The 13,716-nt window shown below is 42.1% G+C and overlaps 1 protein-coding gene across 1 annotated transcript in view; it reads left to right on the top strand.

Annotated features, from left to right (window-relative positions):
- Positions 1-13,716, top strand: part of DLG3 (discs large MAGUK scaffold protein 3) — a 3,698,230-nt gene that overhangs the window by 3,013,767 nt on the left and 670,747 nt on the right. The window contains exon 17 of the mRNA XM_044057417.1: positions 11,523-11,598. Coding sequence (XP_043913352.1) covers positions 11,523-11,598 — 76 coding nt within the window. The remainder of the gene's footprint in view (positions 1-11,522; positions 11,599-13,716) is intronic.

The raw sequence follows: 13,716 nt of genomic DNA, 5'->3' as shown, positions 1-13,716 counted from the left end.
GTTTTGCAAGGATAGTCAGATGCATGGTATTCTGTTAACATTGGTGAAAGGAATTTGGTGCTATCAGTAAATCATTTATATAGTGTACTAAGACAGACCCACCTGGAAATGTCACATTTTCCAATTTTTTTGTAGAATTTGAGAAAATTATGAATATTCAGTATATTTTTGTGGCAACAGTGTCCAGGTATCTTGCTGTCCCTGATAAGTAAAAGCAAACAGAAACGGACTGTCAGGGTGAATTGGTATAGAAAAGAATGCTGAACATAAATTTATCACAGAAAAGTCATTGCCTGTAGGTGGTATGGAACTCTGTATTGTTGTTGGATTTGGAACAACAGGAAAAGTAGGTAGTACTGCATTAGTTACAGCCCTTAAGTCTTGTACAAAGTATTCTTTTCTGGCTTTTTCACTGGAAAATAGGAGTGTTACAAGGGCTTTTAGCTAGTATTATTATTCCTTGATGTATTAGAGACTGAATTACAGGTTTGATTTCCTGCTCTGCTTCTAACTTTAGTGGATATTGTGGAACTTTGGGGAGAGGTTTTGATGGATTTAATTTTATTTTTGCTGGTTTTTGCTGATTTCAGTATACCTACTTCATTTGCATGCTTATCCCACAAGTTGGCAGGTACCTGCTGTAGTAACACTTTATTTGCCTGTATGCTTCCAGCAGGCTGTTCTTCAGCTTATGCTAAAGCTGCCAATACGTTTCCTTCTGATTCTGTTGGAACATTTAGATACACCCCTTCTGGGGTACAGTAAATAGTACAACCCAGCTTACATAACCAATCTCTTCCTATTAGGTTTACTGGTGTAGTAGTACTCAAAAGAAAATAATGCTTTTCTTCACTCGGACCTAAAGAAATGGGGATGGGTTTTGAAACAGGATACATAACAGCAGCATTTGTTACACCAACTGCCTTTACTTTGTTTTTATACTGGTATTTAACTGTCTGAAGTAACTTTTAGTACAGACCTGGTGTTGCCAGTTTTACCAAGAATAGAATTGGCTTTGCATTTATTTTTCCTTTAACATAGGGTCTTTTAGTGGCAGCAAAGGGATTAAGAATTATTTTTGTTTTATTACCCTGCCATAGTCAGTACAGTGATTTGCAACACTTACTAAGTCTTTTTCCTGCCGGTCTATAAGCACTTGTTTCATTTGATTTTTGTACAGGGTTTGCAAACCCTGCACAAAGGTAGCTGCAATAGCTGGTTCATTTGGATCTGGCATTTCTAAATGTTTAGCAAACACTGCTTTAAAATGACTCAAATAATCTACAGGGGCTTTCTCTTTATTTTGCCTACATGCCTGACACACTTGTGTAATTTACCAGTGCTACCCTTTTATTTATTAGTGCATTTCCTGTGGGAGTAAAATTTATTTTAGCCTTTTTAAGTAACTGTGTTTTTGTTTCATTGGAGTAACTTTCCATAGCATCTGGTTTAAATCTGTCAAAGTTGGGTTGTAGTTGTTTTTTTTTTTCCGATTCCTCCTTAAACCTTTATGGATGTGTTTTTTTTTTTTTTTTTTTAATTCTTTCAGTTAGAAAACATTTAGACATGATATGCAAATCAGCATTAGCCCCCCCCCCATTTTTTTAAGGGTACTAAAAAAATCTTCTGCAGAGGCAATAGCCTCTTGTCCTACCCTATCATGTGAGCTCTTGTGATGAGCCACAGGACTGTCAAACACTAGTGCTCCTGCTGGAAAGGTAGAAGCTTGTTGAGAATGACAGAAAGAAGAAGAAAGGAAAACCTTTTTGATTGCATATGCCTGATGTCCTTCAAGGATGCATCTGCAGTCATCACATATGGGTTGTCCTGCCTCAGGCAGCCCTTCGGTCGGCCAGATTCCAAAGTCTGGGTCCGGCGTTGGCTGATGTCGCCCTTTCCCCAACGTCAGAGCGCATGGGGTATAAAAGCGTCAGCCGACACCATCTTTTCCAGTCTTTCTTGCCGTGTGGTGCCCGAAGCAGAAGCAGTTCGCAAGTGCCGGTCGGCCAGCTCCTGTAATTCAGCTACCGAAGACTTCAAAAGCTAAATACCCCGTTGGGGACTCTTTCTTGCCTCAGCCGATGTCAGATAAAATTAATAATTGCTTAACTTGTGGGAAACAAATACCTCATAAGGATTTCCACTCTTACTGCCTCCCCTGCCTAGGCTCAGACCACGACGTCTCGGCCTGTTCAGCCTGTGCTTCCTTCAACCGACGCACTCTTAGACGTCGGGCAGAGTTTGCAGAGGAATTTTTTGGGGCTAGTTTTGCTTACAATATGCTGTCGGAGACTCCGACTTCACATTTAATAAAGAAACGGAAGGACAAGGACCGACACACGCGGGCCGCGGTTTCGGCTGAAACCACAGCCAGGCCTACCGCGAGTGTCTCGGTCTCGGCTGAAACCGAGTCCTTGGTGCTTCCGTCCACCGATACCGCTCAACCGACAACCTCGGCCCCGGAGGCCCCTATGGAGTCGGTTATTGAATCTCCATCAGAAACTGGTGTCCTGGAACCTTCCGACACCATTCCCCTAGACAAAACTACACCTGCAAGTGGTGCAGCCAGGCCTCCTGCATCCATGTCCATAAAGGCATTCTCTAGGGCTAAAGCTGCTAAACACTCAAAAGCTTTACCTCCCAGGGTTATTCCTCAGGGACCCTCTACAGGTTCACAGATCCTAAGTTTAGCAGAGGACCTTATTTCCATAATTAGGGGCTCACAGCCTCATCCGGACAGGGGCTCTCAACCTCCTCCAGATAAAAGGCCCAGGGTTGAGCCCTCTGATCCCCACTCCTCAGATGAGGCCTCTGATGGTTCTACTCTTTCGGACTACCAGGAGGAGGTTTTTTTGGCCTACGAGGATTCTGATGCAGAGGAATCTATCCCCTCGGCCTCCCCTCCTGAAGAGCTTTCCTTTGGGGAGACACTTCACACTATGAAAGAGCATTTCCAATGGCAGAGCCAGGAATTCTCTGATTCCAGGAAGAGATTAAGGACCTTCTTGCATTTGCCTCAGCATAGACCTTTGGCTATTCCTCCTGTTTTGAATGTCATTGATGATGTGTACTCTAGCACAACCCCTGACACTCTTCCTCCGGCTCCTGCCAAACCCGTTAGGTACTACAGGATCCCGGACTCTCATCTTTTCCTTTACAAGGCCCACTCTGCTGATCCAGAAACTATTTCCCAGGGCCCTAAAGGGGTTGCAGCTGCCACTTCTAAAAATCCACTCCCCTCTGAAAGGGAGTCCAGGGCTTTAGAGAGATGGGGTAAAAAAGTGTATACTTCTGCTACTCTTTCTATGAGGGCTTTAAATTGTCAATTTCATATGATACAGTACCAAGAGTATTTGTTGGATGAATTGCATAAAAAACTGTCTTCACCTGAGCCCCTAGATCGCAAATCACTTCAGGATCTGGTACATAACTCCCAACAGGTTAGCAACCATTTCTTGCAGTGTGGTTATGATGCATTGGAAGCTTCATGTAGGTCAGCTATGACAGGTGCAGTCATACGTAGGCATGCTTGGCTGAAGGAACAATCTCTGCCAGACCATGTTAAAGCAAAGCTTCTGGATGCCCCACTGAAAAAGCAAAAGTTATTTGGCTCCACTGCTCAGGAGGTCTTAAAGAAATTTGAAGAAAAAGCAAAATCTGTACAAACAGTCAAAGATTTTCTCCAAGTCCAACCACCAAGATTCAGCAGAAATTGGCCTTCCAAGAATTGGTCCTTTCCAGACACAGAGAGATTTCAGAGAGGCAAGAACAGGCGTGCCAGAGGTAGAGGGCAAGCTAGAGGCTCCTACAGAGGCCGTCAATGGCAGCCTCCCAACCAGAGAGGTAGTGCAGGACCTACAACTGCTGCACAAGGACAGACTCAATGACTTTACTTTGACACCGCCAACCAGGGCTCAATTGGAAGCACCTTTGGGCGGAAAGCTTTCTATATTCAGAAAACTGGCACAGTATTACAAGGGACAAATGGACACTACAAATAATAGACAAAGGATACAGGTTCCATTTTCACACATTACCAAAAGGAAAAGGCATGCCAGACCTGCCACCGAATCAAAGGGCAGAGGCTTTGAAACAAATCTCCAACTTAATGCAAATGAAAGCTATAGAAAAGGTTCCTCTCTCAGAACAAGGCCAAGGATTTTATTCCAGACTATTCCTTGTTCCAAGAAAAGAAAAGCAATGGAGGCCTATTCTCGACTTGTCCGCACTGAATACTTATCTCATTGTGCCAAAATTCAAAATGCTGACTCTACAGCAACTCCTTCCCATGCTGGGCAAGGGGTCTTGGCTGATAACTCTGGACCTCAAGGAGGCATACCTGCATGTCCCCATCAGACAAAGTTGCAGAAGACACCTCAGATTTCTTGCAGGTTCAGAGCATTATCAATTCTCAGCATTGCCCTTTGGCTTATCTACTGCGCCAAGAGTATTCACGAAATGCCTGGCATCAGTAATTGCACATTGCAGACTTCAGGGGATTCAAATATACCCATACCTGGACGACTGCCTTATACAAGTGGACAGTCAACAAACTTTGGTAAAACACTTGGATTATGCCATTCACCTACTTCAGGCCTTGGGATATACAGTCAACATTCGCAAGTCAAGACTTGTTCCATCCCAAAGAATAACCTTTCTGGGTGCAAATCTGGACACAACCACCCAAATGGCTTTCCTCACAGAAGAAAAACAAAGTCAGCTACCGGATTACTTCAAAAATCTGTCAAGACAAACTCAGCTGACTGCAAGGAAATTCCTGCAGGCCCTGGGTTACATGGCTTCTTGCATTCTCCTGATTCCACAAGCAAGGCTGCATATGAGGAAACTACAATGGTACCTAAGAAGTTTATGGACTCAGCACAGTCACAGCTTGGAAACTTTGATACCACTCACTCCATGCCTTCAAAAGGAATTTCTGTGTTGGGCTCAAGCAAGCCAGTCAAACAGGGGTCTGCCCTTCAGCAAACCAATAGCCAGCCAAACCATTACAACGGACGCTTCAGACCACAGATGGGGAGCACACATGGAGGGCAGATTCATTCAAGGACTATGGTCACAAAAGGAGCTACGCATGCACATAAACCAAAAGAAAATGCTGGCAGTGATACATGCAATCGAGGCCTTCAAACTCTTTCTGCATCAAGGCCACCTGCTAATAAGGAAAGACAACACCACAGTTATGTGGTACATAAACAAGCAAGGGGGCACCCATTCTTACCCTCTTTGCAGGCTGGCAATGAATATAGAGCTACAATCCCAGTTCGTGCCAGGAAAGGACAATATACTGGCGGACAGCTTAAGCAGAAGCATCATGGATGCACACGAATGGATGCTGCACCCAGACATCTTCCTTCAGATAACACTATTATGGGGGAGGCCGGACATAGATCTCTTTGCCTCCTCCCACAATCATCAGCTGAAGAAATTCTGCTCAAGGACATACCACCCACAAGCATGGAAAGTGGACGCCCTTTCTTTCAGCTGGAGAACTCTAACAGTGTATGCTTTTCCACCTCTTCCATTAATGACCAAGGTCTTACTGAAGATCAGGACAGAGCAGCCAAAAGTGATTCTGATAGCTCCGGACTGGCCAAGACAGCACTGGTACCCACTGTTAAAGAGCATGTCACGCACGAAACCATGGCCTCTTCCACTATGGCCACTTCTCCTGACACAACACAATTACAAAACTCTGCATTCCAACCTGAAAACCTTGCAACTAACAGCCTGGAAAATACCTTGATTCCTCCACAGGATAAGCTATCCAAGAGAGTGAAGGATATCATCATGGAAGCTCGCCGGCCTTCCACAAGGAAGGCATATTCAGCGAAATGGAAAAGATTTCACACTTGGAACACCACAAAGGGCCTAGATGCGACAGTGATGAACATGGCACATATTCTGGAATACTCGGCAGAAATGCTCCACAATGGCCTGTCTTACTCTTCCATTAAAATTCATGCTTCAGCAATTTCAGCAGAGTACAATACTGATCCACCTGTCTTCTCTCATCCTCTCCTAAGGCAGTTTCGAAGAGGAATTAAAAACATCAACCCTCCAAGGAGACCACCAGTGCCTACTTGGGACCTTAACTTCGTGTTGGAAAAACTAACACTACCTCCCTTTGAACCAGCAGCATCTGCAGAACCACAGTTCCTGTCTTGGAAGACTGCCTTCCTTCTGGCCATAACCTCAGCAAGAAGAGTATCTGAGTTACAGGCCCTCATGGCAGTACAGCCATTTCTTATTTTTCATCAGGATAGAGTTTCATTGAGAACCAATCCTTCATTCATGCCAAAGGTGGTATCCAGGGTCTCATTAAACCAAGCTATTCACCTGCCTACCTTCTTTCCAAATCCACAAAACAAAGGGGAAAAGCTTCTGCACACCCTGGACATACACAGGCAGTTGCGCTACTACTTGGACAGAACTAAAAGTTACAGAAAAACTGACCAGCTGTTTGTAGCATATGCTGCTGGTGCACAAGGAAAAGCAATTTCCAAACAGACAATTTCAAAATGGATAGGGAATTGCATTCGTTTTTGTTACTCCTTTCATGGAAAGACTGTGCCAGCTAACATTAGACCTCATTCCATCAGAGCTACAGCCACCTCCACAACCGTCTTAAGAGGGGTGGCTACCAAGGACATTTTAGAAGCTGCTACATGGAGCTCCGTGCATACATTTTCCAAGCATTACAATTTACCTTTATATTCCAGATCCAGAGCAGGCTTTGCTACGGCAGTCCTGCAGGGCATTTTAGCTACACCATCATTTACATAGATCCTCCACCCCCAGATTGGTTATGGTATTCTACCCATATGTGATGACTGCAGATGCATCCTTGAAGGACATAGTACAGTTTTGTACCTACCATAAATGTAGATGTCCGATAGGTATGCATCTGCAGTCAGGTTTACCCACCCTCCATCCCCTCTGTGGTATTTCTTGGGTTCTTATCCCTCTCATAGCTAGCTGGGGTTATCTATTATGGTGTATGTTTTATTTACATATATATATATATATATATATATATATATATATATATATATATATATATTTCTGAGCATGTTTGGAATTTATTGCATTTCTCCAAATTTAGCCTTCCTTAGAGGGCATCTGGCATCTGGGGCAAGAAAAACTGAGGAAGATGGCGTCGGCTGACGCTTTTATACCCCAGGCGCTCTGACGTCGGGGAAAGGGCGACATCAGCTGACGCCGAACCCAGACTTTGGAATCCGGCCGACCGAAGGGCTGCCTGAGGCAGGACAACCCATATGTGATGACTGCAGATGCATACCTATCGGACATCAACATTTATGGTAGGTACAAAACTGTACTTTTTAAAGATAAGAAGTGAACAGGAGAACTAAGTTGAGATGTAACAGTACCAAGTTGACCTTGTGTTCAAAAATGCAGAAGTCTGAGAAACAGCAGATTCTTGTACAGGGACCAGCTGTACCGGTACATATGGGGGTGGGGTTCAGTAGCTGCTAGAGGAATATTATCCTCTTTAAAAGTCTCTGCTTTTTTTTTTTTTTTTTTTCAAAACCTGCCAAAACATGATAAAGGGATCCCTTTTTACTGGTTTGTACTGCTTTCTTTAACATCTTTTACTTGCTGCAACAGCTGTTTATTAACATTTAGTAACCCCCTTAATGCTGACTCTTTCCCTTTCAACAGCTTTGGTATACCAAGAATAAAATACTGACATTTGTAATCACTTACTTTGCTTTGTTTTTTCTTCTAAAATGCCTTTTAATGTTAGCAATTTAGTCTCATCATAAGTTCCATTTAATAAGACTGCGGTGGTGGTGCTGCGGTAGCGTCACCTCGCAGTAAGATGTTGTCCTGTTCGATTCTCAGCTAGAGCGTCTTCTGTGTGGAGACATGTGTGAATGGGCATACCTTCGTTGAAGGTTGTGCATCAGGGCCGGCAACTCGGCATGTAAAAATCTACTGCCAGTCATAAGCGGACCGAAGTTCCACTGTGGCGACCCCTACCTGGGAAAAGCTGCAAGACACAACAACATAAGTTCCATTTAATGGAAATGCACCACCAGCACAATTCTTAGTAAGCTGAAACCAGTCATACAGATATTTACCACTTTCCTTCCTATAATTAAAATACATAAAATATGCAGGTGTTCCCTTTTTAGGGATTTGATTTTGCTTGCTTACCTTTGCTCCCATTTTTCTTATTTTATAAATCAGTAATAATAAAAATGTTATGCTTACCTTACAGCAACTCTTGGATTTTGGCAATTCCGAAGACAGAAAATAACTGTAGTAATCCACAAACCACACAGGGAGGGAAGTCTGTCACCATGCAGCAATAGAGGAGAGGTTTCGATCAGCCTTTTCCCACAGCATCCCCTTGCTTTCGTTCCTGTGCAAGCTCAAAATTTACAGCTCCAGCATTGTGGTCTGGTTAACGGGGTGGATAGGTACTGTATCCAGAAATGACCACTCTTTCGGACCCTCTGAGGGTACTTTCACACAATCACACTGTTATGTCCCAGCATACTTTTGGGCTTATGAATTTATTTTAACACATACCTCTATGTCCTATCATGCAGTAGGCTCATGAATTTGTTTTAACAGTATATAGTCTACGTCCCAGTCATGCTATGGGCTCATGAACTTGTTGTATAGTGTACGTCCCAATCATCCAGTGGGCTCATGAACTTGTTTTAACTTTACAGTCTACGTCCTAGTCATTCGGTGGGCTCATAACCTTGTTTTAACTTTATTTTTAGCTTTTAACTTTTTCATTTATTCCGGTCATACATTCATATATTGACAGAATAAAAACATCTCTCATACTTCTTACCTTTCAATCCTGAGGGTACCACCCTCAACACAAGGCACCTCCTTGTGTTAATTTGTCTTTTACTGTTTGTGCACATACATTTGCTATACTCATTTACTGTGGGGTCCTCCCACTATTTCTTGTATATCTTACAACTACTCAAACAAAAACACAGTCATGCACTTATACTACATTTTGCTAAAATTGTCTAAAAGAGAGAAAGGAAAAAAAAACACAAACCAACCCTTTTCCCTTACAAAACAATTTCCCTGCCAAGGCTAGTATGTTTGCACACCCTGAATAGCTGCACATCTGAATCTCTGACTATTTCATACAAAGCAGTGTGGAATTAACAGAAAATCTGTGATGGGCCCTATTCCAGAACTGCCCTGCAGCAATACCGAAGTTCAGATCAGAGTCACGGCACCAAATTGTTACAGTCATAAATAAATAACATTAAGAATTTACCTTATATGCCTTTAGTCAGGAACAACACTTCAGGATGTGCAAACAGAAATTTTATTCTTACAGCGCTGGGAGTCCATCATCATAGCAGATGTCAAAATAGTCTCTCTGAGCAGACACAAACCACATTTTTATACATTTTTCTTATCAAACCTAGTCATGCACTTTCATTACATTACAATGACTGTGTCCTATAGAAAACTTTGCAAATGTCGTAATTCCTCGTGATTTTTGCCTCCGACTATGAAAGTGCTTGCTCTCGTACTCCATTTTTTATGTAATGGAAGCTGTTGTAAGTTTTATGAAGCAACTTTGTTTTTATAGAATGGGGCAAGGTTTCATGACCTGCAGTGGTGATGTTTATTGGGTGAATATTTACTAGTATCCAAGTCCCATATCTTTATTGACGACTGGCATCCATTTTCCAGTGCACTGAATAATTTTGCATTATTCTTTGTGTGCATCTATCTTGCATCTCATTTATTTGTTTGTATTCATTTGTTCCTTTTGCTGTGTTACATTCTGAAAGTCTACTCTATGATCTCATATGACTTGTTAAATTACTTGTTTTTACACATCTGTAACTGTTTTTGCTGCAGTCTAACTCCAGTGCAAGCCAACATTCATGAATGAAAGATTGTCATTTCCAGTGATGTATTATAATGAGTGTGCAGTACATCCTCTGCCTGCCATGTCAGTTTGTCACAGTAACTGGAATATTTATTTTTCTGTTTTCTCTAGGTTTATTTATTGATTTATTTTCTTGAAGGTCCATGCGGCTGCCTTAGTTTCTCAATTTTTAAGTAAAACACAAGAGTCAAGTCTGTCTGTAAAACCGATGTTAGGTCATTCTGCATGGTGGAAATGTAGCTCCTGAGGTCCAGTGTGTGTGTTTTATTTTTGTTATGTTATTTAACTATGTGTATGGCAATGTTCACTACTTTGCATTTGGAGCTCCATAATGTAGATTTTTTCCAGGAGGTTAAGTTCTAGATGATGGTCTTGTTAGCCAGAAAGGTCAGTGACTTTTGCAGGCCCTTTCACTGGAAAAGGGTTGCATGTTTTATGGAAGGAAGGTTTTAATTAGAATTGATGAAAACTGTTGCCCACTTTGGCTCTTGACTTTCACATTCATAGACATGCCAGTCTTCCTTTGCAGACCAGTCTCATCTAGGGAGAAAAATAACATAATTATTTTGAATGTGAAAGATCTTTTTATTTTTTTACATGTAAGGATAGTATTCCTATCAAACTGAATTAAGAGCAATTCCTGTTAAGTGATTCAATGCATTTGATTTTGTTATAAAAAAGCAGGAAAGTACTTCATGGCATTGGAGTGTATTTTGTTACATGTTTAGTGGCTACCAGATTTGCTTCTCTTGAGAAAATTTGTTGGGCAGCTGTTTAAAGTCTGCCCATACTTTGGTTGAGTGCACTCCTTTATACAGTCCCTGGCTGAACCCTCCCTGATTGCCATCCTTGGTATTGTTTTCTTAAACTGAGAGCTTTGTCATCTTCTATTTGTCTGGGGCTTCTTAGTGACTAGATATTGTTCAAGGAAACTGGTGGTGTGTGCGTATAAAAAAGCTGATGAATGTCTAATAATTAAAGGCTAAAAATAGCACTTGTCTGAATAAGACTCAAGTAAATAAATCACTAAACATGCAGACTTCTAAGAGTCAAGGTGGGCTGAGATCGTGTTGCATGTGACGCTTCCCTCCAAAGGTGACACTAGTCAGCAGTAAAGTTATTGTTTGTATTTTTACAGGTTTTCAGTTTTCCTTAATTTGTTTTGTAGTTATGATGTTTTGAGTCTTATTTTGTTCTGCTTACAGTTTGTAGAGGAAGAAAGTGTTGGACTTGTAGATGGGTAGTCCCACTGTTTGAGAGGGTTCAGTTTTTCCATGAAAGTAAATAACAAAAATCTACTGATTTAAAAGGGGTGTTGTAGCAGGATTATTGTGTAATATCTGAACTTCTCAAAGGGACAGCAGCAGGTTAATATTTTTTGCCAGTTGTGATTTAGTAAGGAGTCATGAAAGATGGCTTTTATCGCAAAAGCTGGAGAGCCATCATCCATAACAAGTACTGCAGGTATTTTAATGTCCCAATGTTTCCCATCTTATCTTTAAATTAACTTTTGCATGCTTCTTCCTCAATAGAGGGAGCATTGAAAGGTACTGATCATTGCTACTCTTGAATAATTTTTTTCTTACTTTCACAGTGTTGAAAAGAAAGAGCGAGCAAGGTTAAAAACTGTGAAGTTTCATGCAAGAACAGGAATGATAGACTCCAACAGGGTAAGTTTTTGAAAGGAGGTTCCTAGGAAGTCTGTTAACTTGCCCAGGAAGGCTTCTTTTTTTTGGGGAATTTTGTTAAACTACCCAACTTGTCAAAATCAGCAAATTAGCTCAGTTTTTAAGGTCTGTTAAATGGAAATACCACAGTGGGGAGAGTGCAATAACACCTCTAAGCACTGCTTTCATTGAGTTTGGTGAGTCATGTCTGTTCCTAATCTTGTGCTGTCTGGGTATCTAATGTCACTATGAGCAGTGTGGTACCTTTAGCAAGTGTTTAGCTTGTTTTTATTTTTTAAATGAAGAACTTGCATTGTTTTTCAAAAAGCTTGTCACAGCATCTGAAATGTAATTAATATTTGTGTAGATCTGTAAAACATTAAAAAAAAGTTTAAAAATGATTTAAAGATTTAGTAGAGCCAAGGCAAACACTTTATTTTTAACATTTGTATAGTATTTTTCAGTGCATTTTTTCATGCACACTCACCCACCAAATTCCCATGTACAGTTTTAATATAGTAATGGACAGTCTGTGCTATTCATCTTTTCCTTGGCTTTTCCCCCTGCTGCACCGCCTGGTAGTGGCACAGTTAGCCAGATTATCTTGCTCTTTGAAATGGGTGAACCAACTATTGCCACTCGCATGTCTTCCTTTCTGATAGGCCGCTACTCAAACCCGGCTGACTTTCATCCCTCTGCATCATGGAGCCAGCAGAATTTGGTGTTTGTTCCCTTTTTCAGTAGCTGCATCACCTGATGTTCTTTGTGTTTCCCTGTTGCAGTCATCACCTGTGGGTTATCCCTGCTGTGATAGCCCTCAGCCAGCCTGAATACCAGAATCAGTGTTTTTCTGCATCTGCTGCTATTGCTTGCTGGCTGATGTCAGGTTATCAGTGCTATAAAAGGCAGCCGACATCATTACATCAGTCTTTCTTGCCGTAGCAGAAACAGTTTGCAAGTGTGCCGGTCGGTCGCTTTCACAGTTCGAATTACAGCTGAAAATGTCTAAAGTTAAGTACCCCATTGGGGATCCTTTTTTCTTGCACTAACCGATGTCTGAAAAAGTTAACAGTTGTCTTGCCCGTGGAAAGCAAATACCACACTGATACTTCCACTCCTACTGCGTCACTTGATTAGGCCCAGACCATGACAACCCCCATTGCCGGTTCTGTGCCCTCTTTAACACAAGAACTGTTCATCATAGAGCTCTTTTTGTAGCCAGGTTTTTTTCATCTTCCATCTTCATTTTTTGAAATGGTGTCCGTCAGCCAACAATCCATAGACCTTCCGAAAAAATGTAAGGCTAAAGATAGACCACACAAGGCCAAACCTTCCAATGACTCCACCGCTAAGCAGGTCGTCACTTCTTCTGAATTCATTGAGGCTCCTTCGCAGCCCCTGATCCACAATTTGATACCTTTGCAGGCCTCTACTGATACCCTGCCAGAGTCTGGTATGCTGCAGAAATCTTCTTCGTCTTCCAAGGCTTTGGATGTCTCTGCCTCGGTTGGGTCTGGAGCTGCAACTCTGGCACCAGCTTCCGAGGAGGTCTTTCCCACTACCAGATCTAGACTAAAACCGACGTCCTTTCCTCCGACTACCATTTCTCTTTGACTGATGGATACTCTTAGGCCTAGAGGCAGGGCCACTCCTAAGAAAATTACCAACAGCCACCATTTTACCCCTCCTCCACCACCCCAAGCTGAAATGTTTAAAATGGTGGAGAATCTCATCACCCTTATCAGGGGTAGTCAGGCCGCACCTTCTAAAAGGAAAAGAGACCCTTCCCCTGAAATTCTGACAGAACAGGATTCATAGTTTTTAAACCTGCCCCAGCACAGACTCTTGGCCATCCCCCCTATCTTAGAGGTGGTTTAGGATGTCTTCCATGAATCTAGCTTAACTCCTGATGCCCTCCCACCTGCTCCCAGAAAACCTGACAGGTAGTACAGAGTAGTGGACTCTCACAGATACCTGTACAGAAATCCTGCTGCAGACCCGGAGTCTATTACACAGGGACCAAAAGGAGCTAAGGCTAGTTCTGCAAAGAATCCTACTCCTTCTGACAAAGACTCCAGAGCTCTGGACAGATGGGGTAAAAAAGTATACATGTTTACAGCC

The sequence above is a fragment of the Protopterus annectens genome, chromosome 15.part0 (assembly GCF_019279795.1).
Source record: "Protopterus annectens isolate FY-2018-M chromosome 15.part0, PAN1.0, whole genome shotgun sequence".
Classification (NCBI taxonomy): domain Eukaryota; kingdom Metazoa; phylum Chordata; order Ceratodontiformes; family Protopteridae; genus Protopterus; species Protopterus annectens.
The sequence above is the reverse complement of the archived record's forward strand: the minus strand, read 5'-3'. Positions and strand labels throughout refer to the sequence as shown.